This window comes from Gavia stellata, chromosome 10 (genome assembly GCF_030936135.1).
Source record: "Gavia stellata isolate bGavSte3 chromosome 10, bGavSte3.hap2, whole genome shotgun sequence".
NCBI lineage: Eukaryota > Metazoa > Chordata > Aves > Gaviiformes > Gaviidae > Gavia > Gavia stellata.
Window position 1 is genome coordinate 35,132,217 of NC_082603.1, and position 24,355 is coordinate 35,156,571.

Below are 24,355 nucleotides of genomic sequence, written 5' to 3' on the forward strand. Positions count from 1 at the left end.
CATCTTCAGCTCTTTACAAGTTTCTCAAACTGCTGGGAAAAGAGAGTTCTGCTTACACCATGGAAGGAGGGAAGACGTGAACTGAAATAATCAACAACCACCACCACGAATGCCCCAAGCCAGCCTGAATGGTGTAGCAGGCTGCTAACTTCACACACGGGCTGTATCCGGAACCTCGGCATGGCTGCGTCGGTGCCTACAACGCACATTCGCGTCGGGGTTTTTGATCAATAGTTTCAGGATCAGTAACAAATGCCCACCACTCCCCTCATTCTGGCTGGTCCAGAATTAATTACCATTTTAGAAGAGTGCAAATCAGAGCTGCGATCCTATTTTTTTTAAAGGGATTCTTTCCAAGTGCAGACACCCCGCCCCAGATTTAGCACGACCCTCTTCTACCCCTGGGGTGTCTGCGTCGCCCTTGAATGCTATGTTTGCCCTGAGAGAGCAGCCCAACCCTGTGCTCCCGCTGGGTTCAGCACAGACCTTCATCTCCCTGCCACAGGGTTCGGGAGAGCAGGAGAGACTCCGGGACATCCCAGGAGGACAGCTGAAACCACCCAGGGCAGCGGCGCCGCTTCCCACAGCTCCACCCGCGTTGAGTTTCTTGATACAAGGGAGCAGAGTATCGAAGACAGTCTTATCTGCTTTAAGCGTAAAAGGAAAAAAACGAAGGTTATTTTAAATTAGTATAGCTCAACGAATCTTAATTATTATTGTCAAGATTTTTTAATAACATATACAACTTATTTACCCACAAATTCTTTCTCCTGCCTATGCCGAATAGAATAAGAAATTACTTACTTTCACCAACATATTAGTCACTGCTTAATTATCGCTACAAAGCCTTATTAATATGTATGGTAAAGAGCTCGCTGGCAGGAATGCATTTTAATGAAGTCACTGAAAGGCAACAAGCAGTAATTTCTCGAAGGTTATGCCATGATTAACAATAGCAAACTGCCTGAGCAGCCCAGGGACAGGATGAGGTACGGAAGGAAAAAAATAAAATTCATTTAAATATTTTAATGATAAACTTAATTAGAGAGCGTTTAGGCATTTTGACTGAGCAGTTACAGCTTCGAGCAGCTTGCAGCTGCGCTTGAGGGCAATGGGGTCACTCCAAACGTCACCTGCCAGTGCCCGGCAGCGTTGTCCTGCAGGACACGTAACGCGCTGCATGAAGGGACGACGTTGAAACCGAGACATTTTGTGGCGGTGCTGCACTTAACAGCGGGCAAAGCCCCCGCGCGTTATTTTGAGGCTACAGTCGGGTCTGTAACATTCGATACCGCCCAACAACGTGTGATTTAGAGATCAAACACACATGCCGTGCATATAATCGGACTCATTTCCTAGCGCAGCCATTCGCTTTGCTCCTTGTGTTGCTTTCGTAACGCTTGCCCTTCCAAGGCGAAGCTCCCGCTTTCGCAGCGTCACCCCGGCCGCCCCTGAGGGCGCAGCCCCCGGGCACGCCATGGCGGGGCCCGAGAGGGGACCCGGGGCGGTGCGCGGCAGCACCTGAGGCGGGCACCGCCGGGGGACGCCTGGGACCCAGCGGGGCCCCGGCCAGCGCGCCTCCTTGGGAAGGCAGGGGAGGGGGCAGCCGGCGGTGCGACCTCGCTCCGGCTGCGGGCGGGAAGCCGCGGCGCGGCCAGGCCCGACCTCGGGGCACAGCAAGGCCCCGCCGGCCGGCCCAGCCCGCGCCCCCGGGGCAGAGGACGCCCGGGGCAGAGGACGCCCGGGGGCGGGCCGCCGCGCGGCTTGCGGAGCCGCCCCGAGGGGCGGGCCCGGCCCGGACGGCTGAGCGGCGGCTGCCCCAGTAAGGGTCGGCGGGGGCGCGGGGGAGGCCGCGGCGCGCGCGGGGAGAGGAGGGGGGAGCGGCGAGCGGCGGGCGGGCCGGGGAGGCGCGGGCCGGGGAGCCCCGCCGGAGCCCCCGCGCTTCCTGCCCCGGGAGCGGGCGCGGAGGGGCCGCCCGGCCCCGCGCCCCGCAGGCCCCGGCTGGGCCCGCGCCCGGCCCCGCGCCCGGCCCCGCGCCCGGCGGCTTCTCCTGCCCCGCTCGTCGCCGCCGCCTCAGGGGCCTCTCCTCCCCGGGCAGGGTGCGCGCCGCAGGGCGGGAAGCGGGGGGGTTCCCGCACGACCTCGGCCTGAGGTGTGGTGCCTGCTCAGCCCCGTCCGTCGAGGGAATCTGTGGTTCTAATTTTTGGCAGTAAATGCTGTTTTCTCTCCCGCCAGTTCGCAGGGTCATGTGGAACACCGTCACTTCGTGCTCCCTCGGCAGGCTGGCCCCCAACGCCGCGCCTCCGCTGCTCCCCAGGTTACAAACCTTGCATCGCGTGTTCGAAAGAAAGTATAAGGACTTGTGTCATGGTAAAGAACCCGCACACGTACTGCACAGTCAGGGGTTGAGGAGGACACGCGACGTGCTTCCCCGCCGTTTAGTAAGTAATAAAGCAAAATACAGGCGGTACGCAAAAACTTACCCCGTTTTAGATGGACGTATCCTGTCTGTGTATCGACACGTGTTTGAAGAAAATTTAAGGAACAGTGAGGCTGTTATTAAAAGGTAATGAACTGTTCTTGTGGTGTTCTAAAAATGTTGCAGCTTGTGAGATGATGTGAGAGTTCCTTAGAGGCACTTTTAGGAACTTTTAACACAGGAAGACCATTTTGACGCTTAAGCTAGTTTCCTTACTGCTATTTTCTTGGATAGCTTCTCTGTAGAGTGAATTTTGCAAGGATCAGCACTTAAAAATTTCAGCCCTCCCCAAGAGGTGCCTAAATGTTGACTGAAATGCCTAAACCTAGGTGCAGACTGTAGTTAAAATAGTGCCATGTGATGTTGTTTTGCGTATGTTGCCAAGAAGTATTTTTTCTAGACCTTCGTAAAATTTGTTTAATGTTTGAATGCAAAGACATAAACGGTGACTCACACGTTTACACATCCCTCCTGAAAGAATAGGTGACAGTTACTGCAATTAATCGTGATTCACTGATAAAAGCAGGAAAATGTATTTTATGTGTTTGTCCTTAAAGATCAGATGGCAAAAATTCAAAGGCCTTTGTTCAGAGGAATGATACATGAGCTGGAAGCAAAGCTACGGAAAACACACTGTGCCCTCCTGTGGCGGTATTTACGACATTGTTAAAAAGTCTTAGCTTTTTTCTCCTGAGGTTTTTCAATCTCTACAGTCTGCAGGAAGCCACAATAAGATAATGAAGTCACGTACAAAGTGGTGCGTAAATAGTTATGTCAAAGAGTATTTTTAGTGAAGGATGATGCATCTTGGCAAAAAATATTTTACTTTAAAGAAATTAAGAACCTGGTTTATTTAAGACCAAAATTATTCGAGATAACCACATTTGTTTACAGTTTTTTCAATTCTTTATCTGTACTTGCTGCTGCCCTGACAATAACCTTGGTAATCACTTCCTCTCTTGGTGCTTGTAGTGACACTGCAGTGTTCACTACTTTTAAAGTATGTCTTCTGTGCTGTAGAATGTGCATTTCTTCTAGATTTAGTAGTTTATTCTACTTACCAGTTACTGATTTTTGTCAGATAAACTTGTTGAGGAGAACTGAAGGAGGAAGCCCTTGACTGCATTCTTCCCTAGGGTAGTTGGAACATGGAGGCCAATGTCGATGCTGAATTACGACTAGCAGATTAGGATAGCCTTATTAATAGCTGCAAGGCTATAGGCCAATGTTGCTGGAGGGCAGTATCTCTCAAAGTCAGCTTTGGTCACTGATGATCAGCCTCAGGTTGCGCCAGGGGAGGTTCAGGCTGGATATTAGGAAAGATTTCTTTACTGAGAGAGTGGTAAAGCATCGGAACAGGCTGCCCAGGGAGGTGGTGGAGTCCCCATCCCTGGAGGTGTTCAAGGAACGTGTGGACGTGGCACTGCAGGACGTGGTTTAGTGGGCATGGGGGGGTTGGGTTGGTGGTTAGACTTGGTGATCTGACAGGTCTTTACCAACCTTAGTGATTCTGTGATTCTCAGTACTCTGCTCATGGGGTTGCTGGCAGAGATTAAGTACTGTTTTATATTGTGAAATACTGTGTGTTGGGTGTATATGGGCAACACCCAGGGGAGGGTACGGCCTTAATAATGTCTACTAGCTATGAACATAACCTACAGATAGAACATTTATATTATTTCACTCTTTTTTTGTCTTTATGAGACAATTTTTGAATAACGAAACTAAAATGCTTGCTTTAAATAACATACCTTTGCTTTTTATAACACTTGGTAAGCAACCATAATCTGAAAATGTGAATTCGTCTTCATTCTCATACCATTTATATGAAAACTGTGCAATACATTTAAGTACTGTGTTCAGTCTACTAAAGGGAAACTTGTAAGTGAAGGTGGTTTTCATGGATTGAAACTGTGTTTTTTAAATCAGATACTCGGAATTGCTAGAGGCGGTCAGTAAAGGAGGGGGAGAAGATGCCATCTTGCGTCATACTCAGAGAAACAAGAAGCTGTTTGTTCGTGAACGCCTGAAGTTGCTACTTGATGATGAGTCTTTTCTTGAGCTGTCTCCGCTGGCAGGCCTCAATATGCCGTACGGTGATGTCCCTGCCGCTGGGTGCCTTACTGGTAATTGCTAGCAAATGTAATGTTAGATGTAATGGGGAATTGATGAAGTTCATTTGTTTCATTGCTCATATCTTCAGGTATGATTCACATTAGGTCTAAAGATGGATATGGCTTGAGGATATTGTTTTGAGCAGCCCATGTTGGAGGTGCAGCCCAGAAGGAAGAAGGGTTTTGAATCAACATGATCCTTAATATAATTCAAGAGATGCTGTTTGGGTGCAGTGATGAGTAAGTGGTTGTAGGCAGTGTCCATTAGTTGTAGTCTGTGCTGCACACCTTCCTATACTAACCAGCCTTGCTCGCTGAAGTTAAGGTGTTTGTGCTTACTGGGAAAGAAAAAAGGATGCATGTAATCAGGTTTATGGGATATTTTAGTATCTTAAGAACATGCTTTCCTAGGAAGAGTGAACATCAGTTCTATCCAGTAGCAGCTCCCAATGTGGAAGAGTTCAGCCGCTGCTGTATTATTCTTCTGCGATCTTTGCTGGGTAATCTGGGAGAAGCTTTTAAAGAAAAGAAATTCTTTCATTTCTTCTAGAGTTAGTAATTTATTCTACTTACCAGTTACTGATTTTTGTCTCAAAAAATTGAGAATGATGTGTCAAATACACTGTTTGTTAAAGGAAAGGGGACAAAGTTACTGTGTGACACGTTTATTTTGTAATATTTTTCAAATTATCGACAAGTCTTCTCATGGCATTTTGAAGAGCAGTTTCAGTTTAAAAAGTAACTAGAACAATAGGGTATGAAATCCTATCCTTTGTCACAGATTGTTACACTTTTCAGTCGTATATAGCTAATTTTTAATTGCCTTCCCTGTTATATCAAGAGTTGGAAGTCAGACTGTGTATTTTTTTCTCTTATAAGTAAGTTTATTTCAAATTCTGTCTTCTGTCATTTAGATTTTTTAAAAATGTCATTGGCTTTCAGCTTGTTATTCCAGAGAAGCTATAGGTTTCTTCCCTGTGTGGTCTTTACAGCTTAATTTGCAGCTTCTTGATACAGCATTACTGAAAGAACATCCTAGCTATAATTTGGCCCCCTTGTTTCATCTGCGGTATTTCAGAGAGTCCTGATAAGTATCCGTGGTACCACTTACAGGAATTGGCAAGATCTGTGGGGTCTGGTGTGTCTTCATGGCAAATGATGCAACTGTAAAAGGAGGAACTATTTATCCAATTGGAGTGAAGAAGCAATTAAGAGCTCAAGAAATAGCCATGCAGAACAGATTGTTATCTGTGTACCTTACTGACAGCGGGGGAGCATTCCTACCACTACAGGTAATATTGGAACCACTTCATAGAAGAAAATACCTACGTTTATCTTAAATCATATTAATATTTAGCAATAAACCTCAGATTTATGTTGTGTTTTCTTGGCTGGCTGATTTTCATTGTCTGTTATACTTAAATTGAGTTTTGTCCACAAATCAGAGTCCAAGAGATCATTTGGAGATTTGTAACGGTGGTGACCACTTGGGCTAATCTGGCATCTAGCATCTAAACAAAGTTTAGAAACTTGAATATCAGTGGGGGGACAAAGTGCTGACCAAGCATGGGTATTCCTTAGTGTGCTGCAATGCTTTTCTGTCTTTAATAAACTAGTACAGTTTTGTTTGAGGTTTCTATTTGCAACTTCAGAATCTATAAAATTACTCTGTATTTTATTGTAATGTTTGTGATAGTAATGCAGTAGCCTCCATGGCCTTTAAAAATGCAGTTTTTAAAATTCTCGCTGTAAAAGGAGAATTTGCACAGGTTACTTTCCAATGTACAGAGGTTATATTATCACAGAGGCTATAGTTGTTCCCTCTGCAGACTGAAAGCAAACGCATAGAAAAAATTTTTACCTGACGTAAGGAATTGTATCAAAAACTAAGTAAAAAGGGAAACTGTGCTGAAGTCATTCCACAGATAAAGTATGAACAGGAGCTTCCCCTTCTCCATGTTTACAGTCTCGGTTTGTGTAGAATAAATTGGTTTCACAAAAAATTATGAAGCTTAACCTCTGCTTTCGAAACACACGGGTATTTTTGTGGAATTGCACAATGTGTAAGGGGAATAAATACTGTAGCGAATGCGGTGGATGAAAGTTTCAGGTATGATTGTTAGTGGTGACCTTCCCAGAGTTGGTTACAATGTGTTTGTGAATGAATGGAGGGAAGAGGAAGTATTGGCTTTCGTAGTTAATATTGAAACTCACTTTGTCTTTTCTCTGTCACGTTAGTCAGAGCTGTTTCCTGACAAGTCGCACGGTGGCAGAGTTTTCTACAATGAAGCAATAATGTCTGCCATGAGAATCCCGCAGGTACATTGTCATTTGGAGTGCGAGTAAGTGTAGTATATGTGGTCAGTAGAGTTCTGAAAAAAGTTTTGTTCTAATACAAGTTCTAGGAACAACTCTCAAACATGCAAAAAAATTCCTAAAGCTCACCTTTTCTGTTTGTGGGAAAGGGAGATTCAAATATATCTCACATAAGAGAATACTTCAGCCTTAAGGATCTTCTAAGTGTTTACCATCTGGTTGTGATGGAAAAGCATCAAATCACTAGGTTATTTCAGAGTAAACATTGAACTCTCTCAAAAGCAACCTTGTTCATGCTGGTATTTATATCTCTAGTTCATTGTTCCTCAAGCTACGATTTGGTCTCTTGAACATTTCTGAAATAAATGCAATGGGTTTGCCTTTCCATTCTCCCCTCTCCAGCTTCTTGGTTTGTTTTGGTTCTGCGTCCTTCAGGTGGCGGTGGTGTGCGGCTCCTGTGTGGCTGGAGGTGCCTATGTTCCAACCATGGCAGAAGAAGCTGTGATTATAGATAAAATCGGTACGCTGTTCCTCGCTGGCCCACCTCTGGTAAAAGCTGCTACAGGAGAATATGTCTCTCCCGAGGACCTAGGAGGAGCTAAACTTCACTCTAAGTACGTGAAATAGGTCTTAGAAATAGGAGAGAATTCAGCATACTTAACTTTAAAGAAACTGTCATTTTATCTTAAAATAATGTGAATGGAGCTACTCCAGTGTCAGAATACAATGTGGTCCTCAAGGACTGAAAAACATGCAGTGGAAAAAAACCCAGCAGAAATGGTACATGAATTATTATAAAGGTTGGTGGCATTCAGTTGTACACGTGGGAGTATCATGGGGCTAGATATAACTCTTTGAAATGAAAAAAGTAACATGGCATTGTAATTTCAGCTTTACTGCTGTCCACGGGAACTTTCCATTTCCACCGTGTGTGTATATATATACACACACACTCTGATAGAAATCTCACATAAGTACAGAGGTCAGGGTCAGGGCCAAAAGTGGAACCTGCTATTATGCTGCTTGCTTTCTTTCTCAGGTACGGGGTTTTTGTTAGATCAGCCAAATGGAAGTAAAATTAAGTGATGTTGTGGGGTGAAGCAGGGACTGGACAAATCTGGACTTGGTTCCCCATTCTTCCCCGTACGTTCTGAACAGCGTCAGGCAAGTCAGTTCCTCTGTGCCTCAGAGGGACCAGCCATAGAAGAGGGATGGTATCATTTCTTTTCCTAATCTAAACTTTGTCAGGATGCAAACATTAAAAAATAATGGTGAGTGTTCAGATACTGTGACGATGGGGAAAACGCCTAAGAAATTCTCTTTTCTTCCCTAAACTGATGTGTGGAGAGGTGGTATGACTTCTTCCCATTTGTCTGCTTCTGAAGACACAAGACTAGCTGCAGAGAAGAATCTGAATGCTTGTAGAAGTACCTGAAGCCAAGAAGAAAAATGGAAACCCTGCCTGCCTCTGCTGTTAATGAGGGCTTCATAGCAGGAGATGAGCAAACAGGAAAGAAACCTGATAGTAGTTATCTAACCACTTCCTTGATGCTACTTTTCTATGTCAGAAATTTCTGTAGTTGTCAAAATAGACATTTCCTTTTAGATAGGGGAAAAGGGTGGCTTTGTTTCTTTGTTCTTGGCATCTATGCTGTGTGTATGGTAACCAGATTCCATACCTTCCTCATAAAAACAAATACTAGTGTGACAGTCAGCTCACTGTGTTACACGTAATAAGTTACTGTCTTTATATCTGGGCTGGAAGGGCTTATTTTGAAATATTTTTTAAAGTTTGTTTTCCCTTTATTATATTGTTTGCAAGAACATCACCATGAAAATAAATTCAGAGGTCTCTTCTTTAATACAGGTAAACACAAAGGTCGCAGGGAAGAACTTCTTACTGTGAAATTGGTTTTGGGTTGGATTGCACAGAAATTCCACTGACTTATTGCTTCCAGCTCATTCATGCAAGAACAAAATCACACAATATTTTCGGGGAGTTTGGAGAGTCACAGTACAAATTAAGGTTTTTTCTTTAGTTTGGGTTTTCTATCAGAATTCAGATGTCATTAATTCAATACTAATTAATGTTGCTCTCTCTCCTAGAGTCAGTGGCTGTACTGACCATTTTGCATCTTCAGAAAAGGAAGCCTATGAATGTATTCGAAATGTTATCTCTACATTAAATTATGATCCACTGCCAGAGGAGGTCATAGAGCACGATGGTCCTCTGTATAGTTCTGATGAGCTCTTGGGATTGGCACCGCAAGATTATAGATGTACCCTTCCCGTAAAATTGGTAAGGTGACAGATACTGTATTCCTTCCTCCTTTCAGTCTGCTCTATCTAGTAGCTCCAGATTAACAGGCAACAGGCTGTTCTCTCTTGGAGAATCCTGAAGTACCTGAGATATTCTGTATTATTACCTAATCAGTTGTCACTCTGTCTCGAGTCTGCAACAAAGCAGAATGGCAGCAACAACTCTGTAGAATTATAGAAAGTATTTAAGCTGAAAACCTGCTAGAGATAAAATAATTACAGATTATGCCAGCTGATCCCCATCTGTTTCCATACACTGTTTGAGGTGCTGTTATGTCAGTATGTCTTGTACTGTGTTGGTTGCCTTGAGAATGTGCGCCCCTTTAGTGCCCTCTTTTCCCTTTCCCCTGCCTTTCCGCGCCCCCCCCAGTCGTCAAGACTTTATCTTGTAACTTAAATGCCTAATGAAAACACCGACTGAAAAAACAACAGAGCTCAAATTAAACTTGTTTGAGGCTGGGACAGACGCTAATACATAACCAGAGACATGCAGAACTGCCCACGTTATTTTCATTGTGGTGTTCTAGAAGAGATTTAGTTTCCAAGGATGTGAATCCAGTATCTTTTCCAGGGGTAAATTCCTACAGTTAAGGGGATTGACTGTAGAAAGCAGTGTGGCTTTGAAGGCAGCTTTTAAACTGTGTTTGAAAAAAGCATGAACAATATGCTGCTGAATGTTTCTTCTGCACATGAGCTGTAACTGCACATGCTGGGTTTTTTACAACATTTTGATGCACATGAACAACTGTGCTCTGCAACACTGAAATAATTTCGGAGTTGAACTTTGGCTCAAAATTTGTGGTTGGTAATCAAACATAAAAACAAATTTGATGAATTTGATGTTTCGTGCATGTTGAGTATTTAGCAGAGTGTAAGACATAAAAGGGCCTCTACGCTCATTTAGGTTGACTTCTTGCATTATGCAGGTATCCTTACTATTTGAACAGGGCATATCTTTTAGCAGAGCTATCCTATTTTCACTTAAATTTCTGTAGTAAAGACTGTATATTTCTTTGCAGATTCTGAGCCGTCTGATGGATGGAAGCAGATTCCAGGAATTCAAGGCTAATTATGGAACAACGTTAGTAACAGGATTTGGCCATGTGGAAGGGTAAGGCTATAAGATTTCACTATCAAAATGTACAGACATATTTGTCTAAATAGCTTTCATATCATTATCAGGTTTTACAGTATTCCAATAACAATGTTTATGAAGTTCGGAGTCAGGCAAGAATTAGTAATAAAATACTTTTAGAAAGCCTGATCTATCTCTGAGCTCTGAATTCATCGTACCTCAGGCCAAATAGCAGCAGAGAGTGATTACAAATGAGTGGTTTTCATGACTTTGAAATGATTTGTTTGCTTACAAAAACTACTAGCCAGACAGTTGGAATAGTGAAGTCTCAGCAGATTCCTTAAGAAATAAGAAACAGCATCTTTAAAAGTGTTCCTTCCCAAACTGAAAGCTATCATCCCTTCTCCCATGTGATGGAGATGAGATAATACCCCTACAATAAAATCTTGCATAATTCAGATCAGACTGTATTATTAACACATTCATGAAGCATACAACATCCCAGTCAAATCACATTTAAAATAAAAAAGGTAGTAAAATATATTTTTAGAGCTTCTTTAGGTTGAAAGTATAAACTTTTCAGATTGACTGTAACATTGTATGTTACAGGAATTAGATAGAGCCCAGACTCCTGGCATCTTGTATGTTGTCTTGCAGTGTAAACTCTTCGACAGGTCATCTATAGCTTTACCTGCCCTTTGGGTATTAATCCATGTTAATACTTCCATGCTTTACACAGAAGTGCTGTAAGACTGCTTGTTTGTTAGGTATGTGAGGGTCCTTGAATGAAATGACACGTGTAAGTGCATCCTTTTACATTCTGAGTTTCTGTAAAGGGCAGATCTCTGTGTGTGAACGGATATTTATGTTTCCATCCTTCGGAACATTATGAGCTACACAATTTCTGGGGTTCAAAAGTGAAAATGCTGATGTGTCTGTTTTGTAGGCACTTGGTGGGGATAGTGGCTAACAATGGGGAGCTGTCTCATGATGCTTCTCTCAAGGGTAGCCATTTCGTACAGCTGTGCAGTCAGCGGAGCATTCCCATCCTCTTCTTCCAAAATACTGCCCCACATACAGCAGAGCCAACAAGCATCTCACAGGTATGGCGGTTTTAGTTCAACAGGCTTAATTCAAGCAATTCCTAGTTCTTTTGTTTAAGATGACATTTTGAAAATTATTAATTGTTAGGAAAATAATTTTTTTAAACCACTTTTGATGGTTTAAATCAAGAAGCTTCATAATTACTTTGCTCTTAAATCTTTCCGTTAGCATTCTCACTTCGTTCTAATTTTAAGCAGGCCTCTATGCTTATCTAAAATGGTACTGTCCAGCTGGCATGCAAGCTGTAAAACTTGGAATTTATAGTTCTTTTTACATTGAAATACAGCCTATCTATTCTTCTGATACCACTGTGCTCCACAGAAAAAATAGATATTTCTCTTTTAGAAAAGTGAAGGCATTAAGGTACAGTATGTTTTGTCCTGGGCTACAGAGAGCCTCATAGTAAAACCTGCGTTAGCTTCTCTGAGCAGAGACTGTTTCTGCTGCCCTGTTCCTCCCAGCTGTCACCAGCACTTAAGACAAAGCCTGGCATAATTGCGTTGTATCTGAGCTTTGCTAATGCCTGAGAGAGCTGGGGTTGCACTGTATCGTAGGTTTGTGCACACTGGTTATAATTGTTTTGCTGATTTACGTTGTAAAATAAGTGCATAGTGGGCTATGGTTGTTAATGTTGCTGCCTTACTGTTGTGGAAGAAATGATCGCACAGAATTGTAAAGAAATAAATGTTTCGGAAATACAGGTTTGTTGGAAGCAGAGGGAAACTAGAAGAAAGACTTGAAAGATCTAAAATCTTTATTTTCATTTCAGGCAGAGGCTCACTCCAACAGATTAAAAGCCCAGGCCTCCATGATGGCTGCTGTTGCTTGTGCTGCTGTTCCCAAAATAACCATTGTAATTGGTGGCTGTTACGGGAGCGAAAGTTATATTATGGTACGGGTAGCATAAATGTTAATGGGTTTGGTGATAGACTTCTTACACTTCACCAAAATTTCACAGCACTTTGTTTTAAAAACAGTGTCAGCTGTTGTTACAGACATTTAATGCAATTTGTTATTTTAACTACTTTTAAAGTAAGAAATGCGTCATGAGATGTGATTACAGAAAATTGGGTCTGCATCTAAGAACCTAGAGCCAGTTCTAAAAAAACAGGTTATCCGAAAATGTCCCTACTCAGAGCCAATCCTGCCTTTCTCTCAGCACGTGCTGTTTGTTTTCAGTGATCAAGGAGCACGTCTCCTTTAGTTGTGCTACTGTGTGTGCCGTTCATGCTGCTATTAAGTGCGATAGGGCTCTTCATTTGCTCAGAATTAAACATGTTAAGTGCTTGGAGGAAAAATTAAATCATAAAATAGCAATATTGCTGGCAGTGGGGATTGTGATGGTTGCTACCACAGGGTGTCTGGACTGGTACAGGAGCTGTAGCTGTAATGGTAAAGGAGCTGTATCATTAATGCTTTACAAATTAAACTGTATTACGTTCTGCCTTGAACTTGATTGTGTCACTCGAGTCATCTTTTTGTGATTAATTTCAGTGACTTTGTACTGTGCATTTTTTTGTAGTGCGGGAGATCGTTCAGTCCAAACTTTCTGTTCTTGTGGCCTAATGCAAGAGTTGCTATTGTGGATTCAAGACATTTCTCCACGGTCCCACAAGCTGGGGACAATGACTGTACAGGAGATGAATCAGAGCTAAAACATCTGAAAGAAAAGTAAGGATATTAAATATAAACCCTTGCAGTTACACTGGGATTTAATTAGTTAAATTACCTACTTCTATTCCTCTTATAGATCAACACATCCCAAACAAATAAAGCAAACCTGAATCTACTGAAAAAATATTTTAAATTTCCATGTAATTCCATGTCTGCTCTTAGGATCTTCTCAAGGAAACACAAATGTTTGGCTTGACTTAAAAAAAAAAAAAAAAAACAACCCCAAAAAAACAACGCCGAAACCATACAACGCAAAATCAAGATATTCTGCTGTATATTAAACAATGGCAATCTTCTGAATGTGGAGGATGGTCTGTACTGTGGAATGATCAGATCTGTTATGTATTATTTACTGGATTCTAATTACTTTTAACAGTAGTACTGCATATTCACTTGAGACTGAAGTATATGCCTTTTTAATCTATGATTTTGTTTTACTGGCCTGATGTTTTTTATTGCATTTTTGTGCTTCTAAGCTTGTTTAATACTCTGTCTTCTCCAGGCTAGAGGAAGAAAGCAGTGCATTTTACTCTTCTGCCAGACTCTGGGATGATGGTGTAATTCTACCTCAAAATACTAGGAAGGTAGGGTTTTTGCTTATACATTCTTTACAGTACACTTTATCCTCGGATCTCAAAAGGATCTTGCAGCGAATGCGCAAGCCTGTGACTTGCTTAAGGTCAGTGGCCTGCTGATTCCCAGAACTGGGTCTCCCACTTCTCACGCCATTTTCTGTGGCATTTAACTTTGCACTTCTCATCTTTTCTCTTCCCTGTTAGTCTAGCCAGAAAGTTTCTGTTGAATTCTGGTTACGTTCTGATACTTGACTACAGCATTTCCTCATTGAACCTCTTAATTGACTTTACCATTTGATTCTGTATCTGAATCCTTTCTTTTTCGGTGTCGCATAATCACCCATATCTTCACTCTTTTAAGTTCAGGCTCTTCACTGTTCATATTGTTTCCATTCTTTCGTCCTAGGATGTTTCTTTTTGCTACTTTCTTTTCGTGCTTCTGATTTGCTGCTTACGTTTGGGATGCCCCCTGCCTTTTTATTTATTTTTTAAGTTGGCAGACATCCACTCCATTAGATTCTCCCTGAAAGCTGCTGCCTTTGTTCTTCTATTTTTCCTTGTTATGTTGTTTATTAGCAATACTTAAAATGTTCTTTGCACTTCTGAAGCTTGTTTACTTAAGGACAACAATTACAGCCTGCTATCAATTAATCCTTCTAAAAATGCTACATATTTATGGTACTACGTAAAGGTTAAATATTTTCTGTGGAGTTTATGGGAGCTTTGATAATGAGAGAGCACCAAGAAGTATTTTCTAGTACTAGAGCCCAGAGACTACCTCTTTAGGAACTACAAATGAAAACAAAGTATGTGACAGTTGAAATGAATCACTGTTACTCTCAGGTAATTTTCACCAGCACACCACAATTCATGTGTGCATGTTTAGCTGTTTGTTTGGTTTTTTTTTAAATATTGTTTTGCTACTTTATCCCAGTTCTTGCTAACAGATGGAATTTATGTTTAGCTTTGTCTGAACTGACAGCATGTGCTCATTCAGATCCTTAATGTGCTTTTTTTTAATAGCCTTTAAAAGACAATGTGTGCTCCAGGAGCAGTGGAATACGCACAGTGAAATTAGGAAAATGCTTACCATGACTCTTGATTTCCAACAAGATACACAAAAGGTTTTGGCAAAGGAGACTATTATATGCACCACATGATAAAAGTTAACAAAATCTTAATGGAGAATTATCTTGTTTTTAGAGACCAGAACTCTGTGTTTTCAGTCCGTGTTGTCACAAGACACCAAGAAAGATGACTTCTTAGAAAAAGATGGAGGTGGAAGAGCAGGATGTTCTGCTAATTTTTGATATGCGATTGGGAATCCTAGGAGCATAGCTATGTAATAACAGGACTGGATTATTACATGATATATTTTCATCGGAGTTTTACAGCAAAACAGCTTCCCAGTGTTCCAAAAGTAATTCTCTTGTCACCACAATGACTTTAAAATGGTTTAGGGGTCTCTGTATGCGATGCATAAACTTTGGGATCCTGAGGACATTTCTTCCCCTGCCCCAGCGGAACATTACACTGACATCTGTTTCCCCTAGTGCTACAGCCGACAACGGTTCATTTTAAATGTTCATTGTTTTGCAGACTAGTAGGAAGAACAAATACATTACAGAATGAGTGCATAACTACTAAGTTTTACTAATTTTTTTTTTTCGGAGACCCATGGCTCATATTGTCTTTTGTTTTTAATTAGGTAATTGCACAGTGCTTAGAGATTATAGAACAGCAGAAGTACCAGGTCGTATCTCCGTGTCAATATCCTGTCATCAGAATGTGACTGCAGCCACTGTCAAATAATCAGCCTTTTAAAGTTAGCACCGTGTACTAGAAATCTTTAATGCCAATGATTTTCTCATTCTTTGATACCATTAATAAAAATGCTAAACCATTGCAGACAAACAAGAACCCTGGATTTTAAGTCTATTAGCAGTAAGTTTGTATTTTGAACCATTAGTTGAAAATTTATTTTGTGAGAAGGAAGGATTAAGCTGAGAGTCTATAGCACACCAAGGGAGCAAATTCATCCCAAGCCATAACAATTGCTTGATTTTTTCCACATCCATGTTTTAGTATGAAATCCAGAACTCAAGAAACTGCACTTTGACAAAAGAAATGGGAAAGAGAAAACACATAAGCTCGTGCGTGCAGTTTTCAACCTTAGTGAAGGACAAAGTGCTGCCTGCCACACAGCCTGGGGCCTGCCAGTTCCGATTTCCAAGGCAGCTGTGGAAAGACTCCACTCGGAGTGCTCTGGGGATACTGAAAGAGTGACCAGGAGGTGATTTAAATTCGCAATACTTCAGTATAGGCTAAAAATCGCCTCTTCTCAAGGCGTGTAACAGAGCACAGAGGCTGTTCTACAGAACGTTACCGTGCGTACTGTGCTGTTTTGTGCCTCTTTAACTGTCGCAGCTGCAAAGTTTAATTTTGGAAAAAACAGAAAACCTCCTCCCCACCACTGCAAACTTGTGATGTTTTAACTGTATAGTTCTTAGCGCTGTACATCTTGAAATTGTGCCAAAGGGTGTATTTGAAAAATACCTGGTTAAGTATTTTGAAGAATCATCAACAAAACTGAAATGCTCATTCTTAATTAAGTAGCCATAGAAATACAAAGTGATGTTGAAGGAATTTAGGTCATTGTAAACGGAGACGGCACCTTCTCAGAGCTGGAAGAAACCTAACGTGACACATTGCAGGCAGCGGTCACGCTCGTTTGAAGTATCCGTGGAAAGTCACAGGGATGTTCGCCTCTACTTCGGCCCTGGCAACCTCGCTCATGTCTTTGGCGTTCAGGATCAGGAGGTAAGCGGGCTTCGGCCCCGCTCCCGGGCTGACCACGATGCTCAGCACAACCCCTGGTAGGTGAGAAAAACAGCAAGTCTGTCCCAGGTGTGCGCTTGCTGTACCCTTCCCTTGGGCTGGTCGAGGTAAGGGTCGCCGCTCGCACACAGGACACCAGTAGATCCCGTTATTAGTGCATGATCAGCGGTTCTGAGGTAGACCGAGATTATTTACTTATTTCTCATGCTGTTTTGGGTTCTTGCCATCATCAGCTTGCCCGCCTGCGGTGCTGTGGCACAGTAGCTCTTACAGACTTTCTTTTTAAAACCCTGAGAAATGCTTTTATTCTAAAAGGGACTGTGAAAAGCTATTGCAGGGGCTGATGACAAACGTCACTGACTGGAATATATATCAAATTTGTCCATTAATCTTTTCAACGTTGTGAATTACTTCATAAATTTATAAATTACTTTCTAATTCTGCTTCTGAGGTTTAATGCGACAAGATACCCATTTCTGGATCCTGGTATCCCTGCGTGGAACGGATGGGACGTCCTAGCTCTTAGGCTGGTTGTTCATTTGTGTACTCTGTGGGTCAGTCATTGCAGGAGAACATGGGAACAACCACAGTCCCTGACAGCAGCAAACACAGCCTTGGGGAAGGTGACAGAAACGTGGAGCCCACTGTTAACTCAGCTTTTGGAGAGTGCTTCTGCACGGGCTCAAGTCCCAGGAGGTGAGAGAGACTTCAACATATTCCTAAAATGCACATTGTCTACTTCAGTTAAAGAAAGCTTTTAAGAACAAGCTTAAAACCTTTTTGTTTCACCGGGACTTAAGCCCCTGCATAAGCACTTTCCTGAACTGGAAACAGATAATACGAAGTTTCACTCTGAAATATGAAATATTTTGGCTATGAAATACGAAACTCTTACTATAAACCAGTGAGAGTTGGCTCTTAAATTCAGCAGAGCCAAGACTTCTCCCAGCTTCACCTAATCCTTCTGGGAGATGAGGAATTCAGGGAATAAGTGTACACCCTCTCACCTTCAAAAGTAGGTACAGGGCTGGGGATGGGTGAAGAAACGCATACAGTGCTTGGCATGAATACAACTACATGTCCTCGAGTGACAAAGCCTGAATTCACTCCTCTCCTGCAGGAGGAGGATGGGTTAGAAATAGAAAACATGCTTGGTTTAAGAGAGGTTTAGTTTTACAAAGTTCTGCCACCTGGAATTCTTTAAATATTGCAATTCCTGATGGAAAAAGGCTAGGAAATGAGGACAACAAATCATCTAAACCTAGAGGGTCTTTGCACAGCCTTGCAGACAGCCCCCAAGGTCAGCAGACACAAGCTTTTCAAATCACGATGCCATTGACCAAAATAAAATCAGCATTACCATCATCTTCCTCCAGGGCATCTGGACTGGAAACGAAGATCGGCTCCGATGGGTACGAATCCGGCTCCTGCCACACCCAGGTCTCCTTTGTTTTAACATTCAGCTTGCAAAGCTAAAGGTGGGGAAAAAACCAAAACCCCCACGTCTCAGAAATACTCTTTCTTATCCTTAAACCGAAAGCTCATGGTGGCTCACCCGTTTGTTGATAATTACCCTGTCTGGGACAAAGTGATTCAGCCCCAGCCCATACGTGTATGTGTAAGGTTTCCCACAGTATTTCTTGTAATTGATCTGTGGAAATTCAAAGGCTACAATAAAAAAAAAAAACAAACATATATGCGTGAGGATTAGTGGGATGCGGAGTGCAGGGGGTGCTCGCGTTGCTGCCGGCTGTGCTTCGGGGTTGTGATCTTACCGTGGCGTGGCCCTGAGAAAATAACTTCTGGCTCCAGCCAGATGGTCTCGTCGCTGCGCAGGGTTGCCGTAGCTGTTGTGTAGGGGAGGGTGACCAAGTTCTTGCCCGTGTCAGCCTGGGACAAAGGAAAATACCCAAGAGAAATGGAGAAACAGATTTCTTAGTCTGTTTGCAGAGATCCACGCAAACTGCATTGAACAGCGAAGGCAGCGATGTGCAGCAGAGCCTCATCCATGAGCTGGGGCTGGAGGATTTAACTACATGCGCTCAGGGTGCGGCTGCTCCCTCTGCCGCTCCCGGCAGCGGCACCCTCCGGGATTAACTGCTGCCCCACAGTCTCTGCTTTGAACACTAACGTACAGAAAATAAAATAGAATAACATTAATCAAATAAAGAAAATGTTTCTCTGAAGACCCATACTTTAAGTTCCCCCCCTCCCATTAAAATATTTAATTTAAATTAAATGGGGTCAGGCAGAGCACTAGTGATGCTCAGCCATAAGCCTTGTAGAGGAGTGAGGCAGACAGCGGCACAGAGCCGCACCAGTACCTTGTCGATATTCAGGGGCAGCACGTATCTGCGAGCTTCGGGCTGCGGGGCTTTCTCTGCGTGTCGCTTCACTTCATCCCAGTTTGCTCGTAAGTTGGCTAAGTAGAGGTAATTGTAAACAAACTCGAACCTGCAGAAAAACGGCATCACAGACAGAAACAAAGGTGGCATTTGCAAGTGTGGGGTGGTCCCATGCAGCTGTTTTTTTCCTAAAATTCAATGGAGTACGACGAGTCCTGGTCCAGCTCCTTGGCAGAAGGGAGCTGTGCGTGCGCACCACTTCCCCGGGAGGAAAACCCGGCAACTGCTCGTGTTCACCGCAAGCGCCCTGCGGCAGCGGCCAGGATAAGCTCAGCTCAGGATGTCCTGGCTACGCGGCCAGTGTCACATTTGAAAAGCAGCGTTCAAACCTCAACCAGATCCTGCTCATGGCAGCCCCAGGAGCTGAAATAGCATTGACCCTTGGGTAGTCACTAACATTTATTAAAGGCAAATTAAAAATAAAAATCAAATTTTTCTTGGAAAACGAGTTTCAAACAGGCTGTCTGCACCTCTGGGTGACTTCCACGCTGTCTAGTCTACGTGTCTCCACGTGTGACTATTTAGCTGGGTTGGAGGGAGTGGGTGTGAGTGCCAGAGGTGATTCCATCGGGAAAGGGACGTGCCAGCGCAGGGACCGGCGTGTCTGGTGCTGGGGCTCTGCTGGCCCCCACCAGCTCGTGCAGGGGGACGCATGATGCCGCGGGGACCCTCAGCCGCCTCCAGACTTGGCACTGCCGACTCACCCCTTCCAGGTGCAGAGGTCGACAATCAGAAATCCGTTATCTTCGTAGGTGTTAATGTGATGGAAGAGGTTGAAGGCCGAGGTGCGGTACTTGATGTTGAGGAGCCTGCCCTTCTTTTTCTCTGCCACGTGAAGCCAGACCTGAAAAGCAAGCAGCTGCTTGGTGTAGGCTCAGAGAAATGAAGGTGAAACGGATACGATGGGCCTCCCAGTGCAGGGCTGGCCACCCAGTACAGCCCAGTTCGGTACAACCTGCTGCTTACCCCCATGGTTTCGTTGGACTCGAAGCAGTCCATGTAGTTGGCTCCCCAAAGGCTCCAGGAGGAGAGGAACTTGAGGAGGTTGATTTTCACCGGTGTTTCAACAAACACTATGTAGTTTGAGGTCAGCCCAAAGCTGTTTGGAAACGTATGGGGAGCACATGAAGCTCGTTGTAGTTAATTCGGACAAAAACCATGTAGCCGTTTGTCTTAAGCACTGAATATAGCACGCAGATCATCGCTTAAAACGACAGGAATATAAGCATCCCCGGTTTGGTAAATGACCTAATTTTAGTTGCTGGTTACATGCAAGAACAAGCCCCATGTGCCGTTTCTGTGGAGCACGCAACGCCAGCGATGCTGTACACGCGTACCCCACCTTTGTGTGCTGGCAGAAATAAAAGGCGACCCTGTGAGCATCCACTTGCTCGTTGGAGCGGCTGCTTTGCCGCGGGACCACGCTGCGTGGCAGGCGTGAGCGGCATCTCCCGATCCGGCCAGCAGACCTACGCTGTCGGTCTACGGACCCCACGAAACGTTACCTGTGAACGTAAGAGGGCTTAAACCTGTCGCTGCAAGGGAACTGCACCACCACCTGCGACTTGTTCATCGGGTCTTCCTTGTCTGGAATGGGACAGTCGAAGGGTTATGGAGGGGTTCACCCACGTTTAGTCTGTATTTGTAGCATTTACCCAGCAAGTGTCTGCCTTCACCACAAAGGCAGTTCATGATTTAGAAACCACGTAAATAATTGTTTTAAAGGTAACATTTCTGTTACTTAAAAAAGCTAATAAAATCTAAAAAGGATTTAAAAAAAGTAACTTGATGACAAAATTCATTTGAAGGATTAAAAAAAATTATTTATGGGACAAGATTTTCTCAGTTTGCTCAGAGGCGGGATTAACTGACCTGCCTGAAGCGGAGGAATCCGTATGATGTTGTAAGCGATCGCAAAGTTTTTTCCAAAGCAATTGCCGATGTTGTAAACCGTCCCGTCGTTTTCAATGTGGGGGTGAGCCGTTGCCCCATTGATGGAGACGTATTTACAGAGATCCACCTGGAGCAGAAGATGCAGAAAGTCAGGAGCTTTCTTGGCAGGAGATGGGAAGTCACCAGCTCTGCAAGGTGTCTCAGGTCAATACGACCTTGCTCCAGGCACGGGAAGTTCTTCTCTAAGGCCATATCACCGTCTGTTTTGTGAAAAGGAGAAGAAGAGCAGCAAAGCCAAGCCATTGGAGACGGTCAGGTGAGCTGACGTAGTTACAGGGAGAGTTTCGGGATCCTGGGGTCCAAAAGGAAAGGCTCCACAGGCTGGACGTTGGTAACACAGCAAAGAAAAACATCGAAACACGCGTTCTGCCTTACATCAGCTCTGCAGGCTGAATGTTGCTCGGCTCCGATGTCAACGAAGGCAGCAGTAAAGCTCTGGTAGGAGCCCTCCGGTGACGGTCCCCTCTGGGCAGGCTGCAACGTAGCTCCGGTTTGCCAACCCCAACCCAAGCACGAGGATACGGACCACGGGCCCCCATCACCTTCTAGTTCAATACTACTCAGAGCAGCAGCAGTGGGTTCATCTACAAGCTCGTTCCGACTCTGCTCCCATTAACCCTCACAGCTGGCTTCGTTTCTGCGTCATCTCCCTGACAAACCCCAACTCTTGTCTTGTTGTAAGAGGCTGTTATTAAACATTCCCGTTGTAGTTATACACCTCCACGTATTTAGAAACACAGTACAAAGACCCACCTGCTTAATTGTCTCTAACGTATCTGGGTTAATTTTGGTTATAAAGTTGGTCTCAGTACAGGCATAGTAATCTTCGCCGACGGGGTAGACGTTAACGAGGGCGTTATCAGTGACCTCCACGCCTTTGAAGTACGAAAAAAACCTGAGCAGAGAAAATGGACAGGCAGTCAGTGGCTTCTTGGAAGTGGAAGCACCCTAGGACATCGCTGCAACGTCTACAATGCCGAGGTACCTGGAAAAGATGTTCTTGCATGGGTCTGGGTACGCGTAGGTGCCAAATTCTGTTATCACGATCCTTTTCTCGGTCATCGCTCTCACGTAAGCATCAGTCCTGACAAACCTGGGGAGGGCGAGAAGGCACATTGAAGGTGTAGCCTTAAAAAAGCAATGGGCCATGTAATTATAATATGAATATTCTTGCAACGAGCCTCATGAGCCCTCTGAAAGCCTGACGTTGCATCTGGAGCACGTGGGCTCCAGCAACTGCCCCCACCCCGGCAGCACCGGGAAGGGACGGCCGGCGGAGAGCTGAAGCTGACAAGAAACACAGCGCTTTGAATGTTCTGCACCAAACACCTGAAAGCCGACAGCTCGGCAGCTGCTAGCTGAAAACATCTCATTTTTCAGAGATGTTGTAATTCGGTCACTGGCTGCAGCTACATCCAGCCCTCCCTCCCCTCCCCTTCCAGACGTTTTGTAATCTGTACAAAAAGTTGCATTTCTGCTAACTATGAGCAAGTTTCAGTTATTTTCAGCTGGTTTTAGTGATCTCACCGTTAGAGCTCTTCCAATAACCGCATGGACTTGAAATAACTGGAGCCTCCCACGTGCTGGGCAGCAAAGCCCGTCCCCAGCGCTTACAGTCGAGCAAATCCTTCCTTATATTTTTTTTTTTTGCTTGGAAAATTGCCACGTACCTTCGGTGATAGGTAACGTGCCCCTCCTTGAAGTCAAACTTGTGGAGGAGAGCCTGGCCATCAAAGAGGTGATAGAAGGGCTCCGCGCCCACCTCGAACAAGCCGGGACCACATCTCAGGAGGCTTCCTCGCAGCCAGGTGGGAATCCTGCCTGCGGAAGACGCAGCGTTGGTACGTGTGCAGCCCATGGCAAATCAGACCAAGTAATAACACACGATCTCTTTGAACTATGCTTTTTTCTTCCTCTACAGACCGACCAGACAAAGACGGTGAGTATTGATATGTCCCCCATCCAATCTGCACTTCCTCTACCCCAAAATACGCCAGCCCCGCTAGGTCCTTTACCTGTGACCCTGTGCTCCAGCCCTCGTAAAGCCCCCGAGATCTGGTGCCTCACGAGCCCCCGAGAACACAAGCTGGGCAGGAGGAGATCAGGGAGCCCACACCAACCTGTGACGTGGGTGGTCACCGGAGAGGACAGCTCCTCCACGGTCTCGAAGAGCTTCTTGTAGCCTCCGGCGGGATGCTCGACTCTGAAAGGGCCAGCAGACCTGGGGTTAGCCCGGTTTTGGGGTAGCTTTGGAACCCCCCCTGCCGAGAGAGGGGGGTTTGTTTCTGGATGGACTGATCTGCGACTTGCGAATAACTTGAGAGCTCAGGAGGGAGAAGCACCAGCCTTCGTGGGGGGAAAGGCTTCGACAGCTCTGACCAGCTACCGCAGCCGCCGGCAAACCATCTGGACCCCAAGCCTGCGCGCACGATGGAGGTATAGGGAATCCCAACGGGACAGCCTGTGCTGCAGCTCTGCAGGCAAACACCCTCACCCGACAAATAAACTCAGGATATCCTGAATCGTCAGGAAGCAAAATCCAACTTGTCTCTCCCAGGTCTTGGATAAGCAATTTTTTTCCTTTTTTTCCTTTAAGCAAAGCATACTTGAGGGCGTAGCCGAGAATTATTCGCTAGGTTCCAATTTTGATCTACTGCGGAGCCCGTGAAGACACACTAGCCACGGGCTGCGCGGGGCACTGTCCTTCCCCTCCAAAGTACGGACTACCCTCTGGTTCCCAGGGGTGAGCCTGTCCCCCCGGACCAGAATCGCGCCTCGGCACGGGACGTACCAGCACGGACACCCACACACAGAGAACCCCCCCTCCTCCTCCCCTCCGGGCTGCGCTGACCCCCAGCCTCGCAGCACCCCCCCAGCCAACGCTGCACCGTGACGGTGATCGGTGACTTGCTCCTGCAAGAGGAAAGCCCGTAGGAATACTCACTGGCTGTACATTCTCTCCCCGACAAAGGACCTGAGCCTCCGGCAGCCAAGTGCGCAGCGAGAGCCGTGCGCTGGGTATTTATGGGGCGCTGAGCCCTGCTGAGCGGAGCCCCGCGCCTGAAACTGCCCCCACCAATGAGCGCACCCCGGGAACAGAGCCGGCTTTCACCACCGAAATCCTCCCTGGGCTTTGAGAGGTTTTGTCTTGCCATTCACACAAAAAAGGGCTTTGAATGTTTTTCTGAGACCTAAATTCTTATCAAGCAGAAGTGATTACAAAGGAAAAAAAAAAAAAACCAAACCAGAAAGGAGTGAAACGGAGCGCGCTGGGCGCTTGGCACGGCCACTCGGCGCTTCACCGGTGGGCACAACGCTGGCCCTGTGCCACGGGGAGACCTTCCCAAGTTGGGTCTCTTCTCCCAAGTGATAGGACAAGAGGAAATGGCCTCAAGTTGCACCAGGGGAGGTTCAGGCTGGATATTAGGAGAAATGTCTTTCCTGAGAGAGTGGTGAAGCACTGGAAGAGGCTGCCCAGGGAGGTGGTGGAGTCACCATCCCTG

At 44.9% G+C, this 24,355-nt stretch overlaps 2 protein-coding genes across 4 annotated transcripts; one reads left to right on the forward strand and one right to left on the reverse strand.

Moving 5' to 3' along the window:
- Window positions 1-1,796: 1,796 nt before the first annotated feature.
- Window positions 1,797-15,616, forward strand: LOC104261563 (biotin-dependent 3-methylcrotonyl-coenzyme A carboxylase beta1 subunit). 2 transcript variants are annotated; one of them, XM_059821637.1, is made up of 13 exons: window positions 1,797-1,822; window positions 2,236-2,566; window positions 4,409-4,605; window positions 5,707-5,885; window positions 6,832-6,912; window positions 7,345-7,523; window positions 9,016-9,208; window positions 10,248-10,339; window positions 11,250-11,406; window positions 12,177-12,299; window positions 12,930-13,078; window positions 13,584-13,665; window positions 15,365-15,616. In XM_059821637.1, exons 2-13 carry the CDS (start codon window positions 2,247-2,249, stop codon window positions 15,446-15,448), a joined length of 1,836 nt encoding a protein of 611 aa, XP_059677620.1. In that variant the 5' UTR covers window positions 1,797-1,822; window positions 2,236-2,246; the 3' UTR covers window positions 15,449-15,616. The 2 variants fall into 2 exon arrangements, with proteins under 2 accessions (XP_059677620.1, XP_059677619.1); XM_059821636.1 differs by lacking the exon at window positions 1,797-1,822 and adding an exon at window positions 2,109-2,152.
- Window positions 15,617-15,625: 9 nt separating this feature from the next.
- On the reverse strand, window positions 15,626-23,807 carry RPE65 (retinoid isomerohydrolase RPE65). 2 transcript variants are annotated; one of them, XM_059821638.1, is made up of 13 exons: window positions 23,797-23,807; window positions 22,973-23,055; window positions 22,523-22,673; window positions 21,606-21,747; window positions 20,772-20,919; window positions 20,405-20,486; window positions 19,866-19,998; window positions 19,604-19,743; window positions 18,819-18,948; window positions 18,270-18,384; window positions 18,068-18,162; window positions 17,855-17,966; window positions 15,626-16,529 (listed from the first exon to the last, which is right to left on the reverse strand). In XM_059821638.1, exons 1-13 carry the CDS (start codon window positions 23,805-23,807, stop codon window positions 16,378-16,380), a joined length of 1,494 nt encoding a protein of 497 aa, XP_059677621.1. In that variant the 3' UTR covers window positions 15,626-16,377. The 2 variants fall into 2 exon arrangements, with proteins under 2 accessions (XP_059677621.1, XP_009815953.2); XM_009817651.2 differs by lacking the exons at window positions 22,523-22,673; window positions 22,973-23,055; window positions 23,797-23,807 and adding an exon at window positions 21,838-21,929.
- Between the last annotated feature and the right edge of the window lie 548 nt (window positions 23,808-24,355).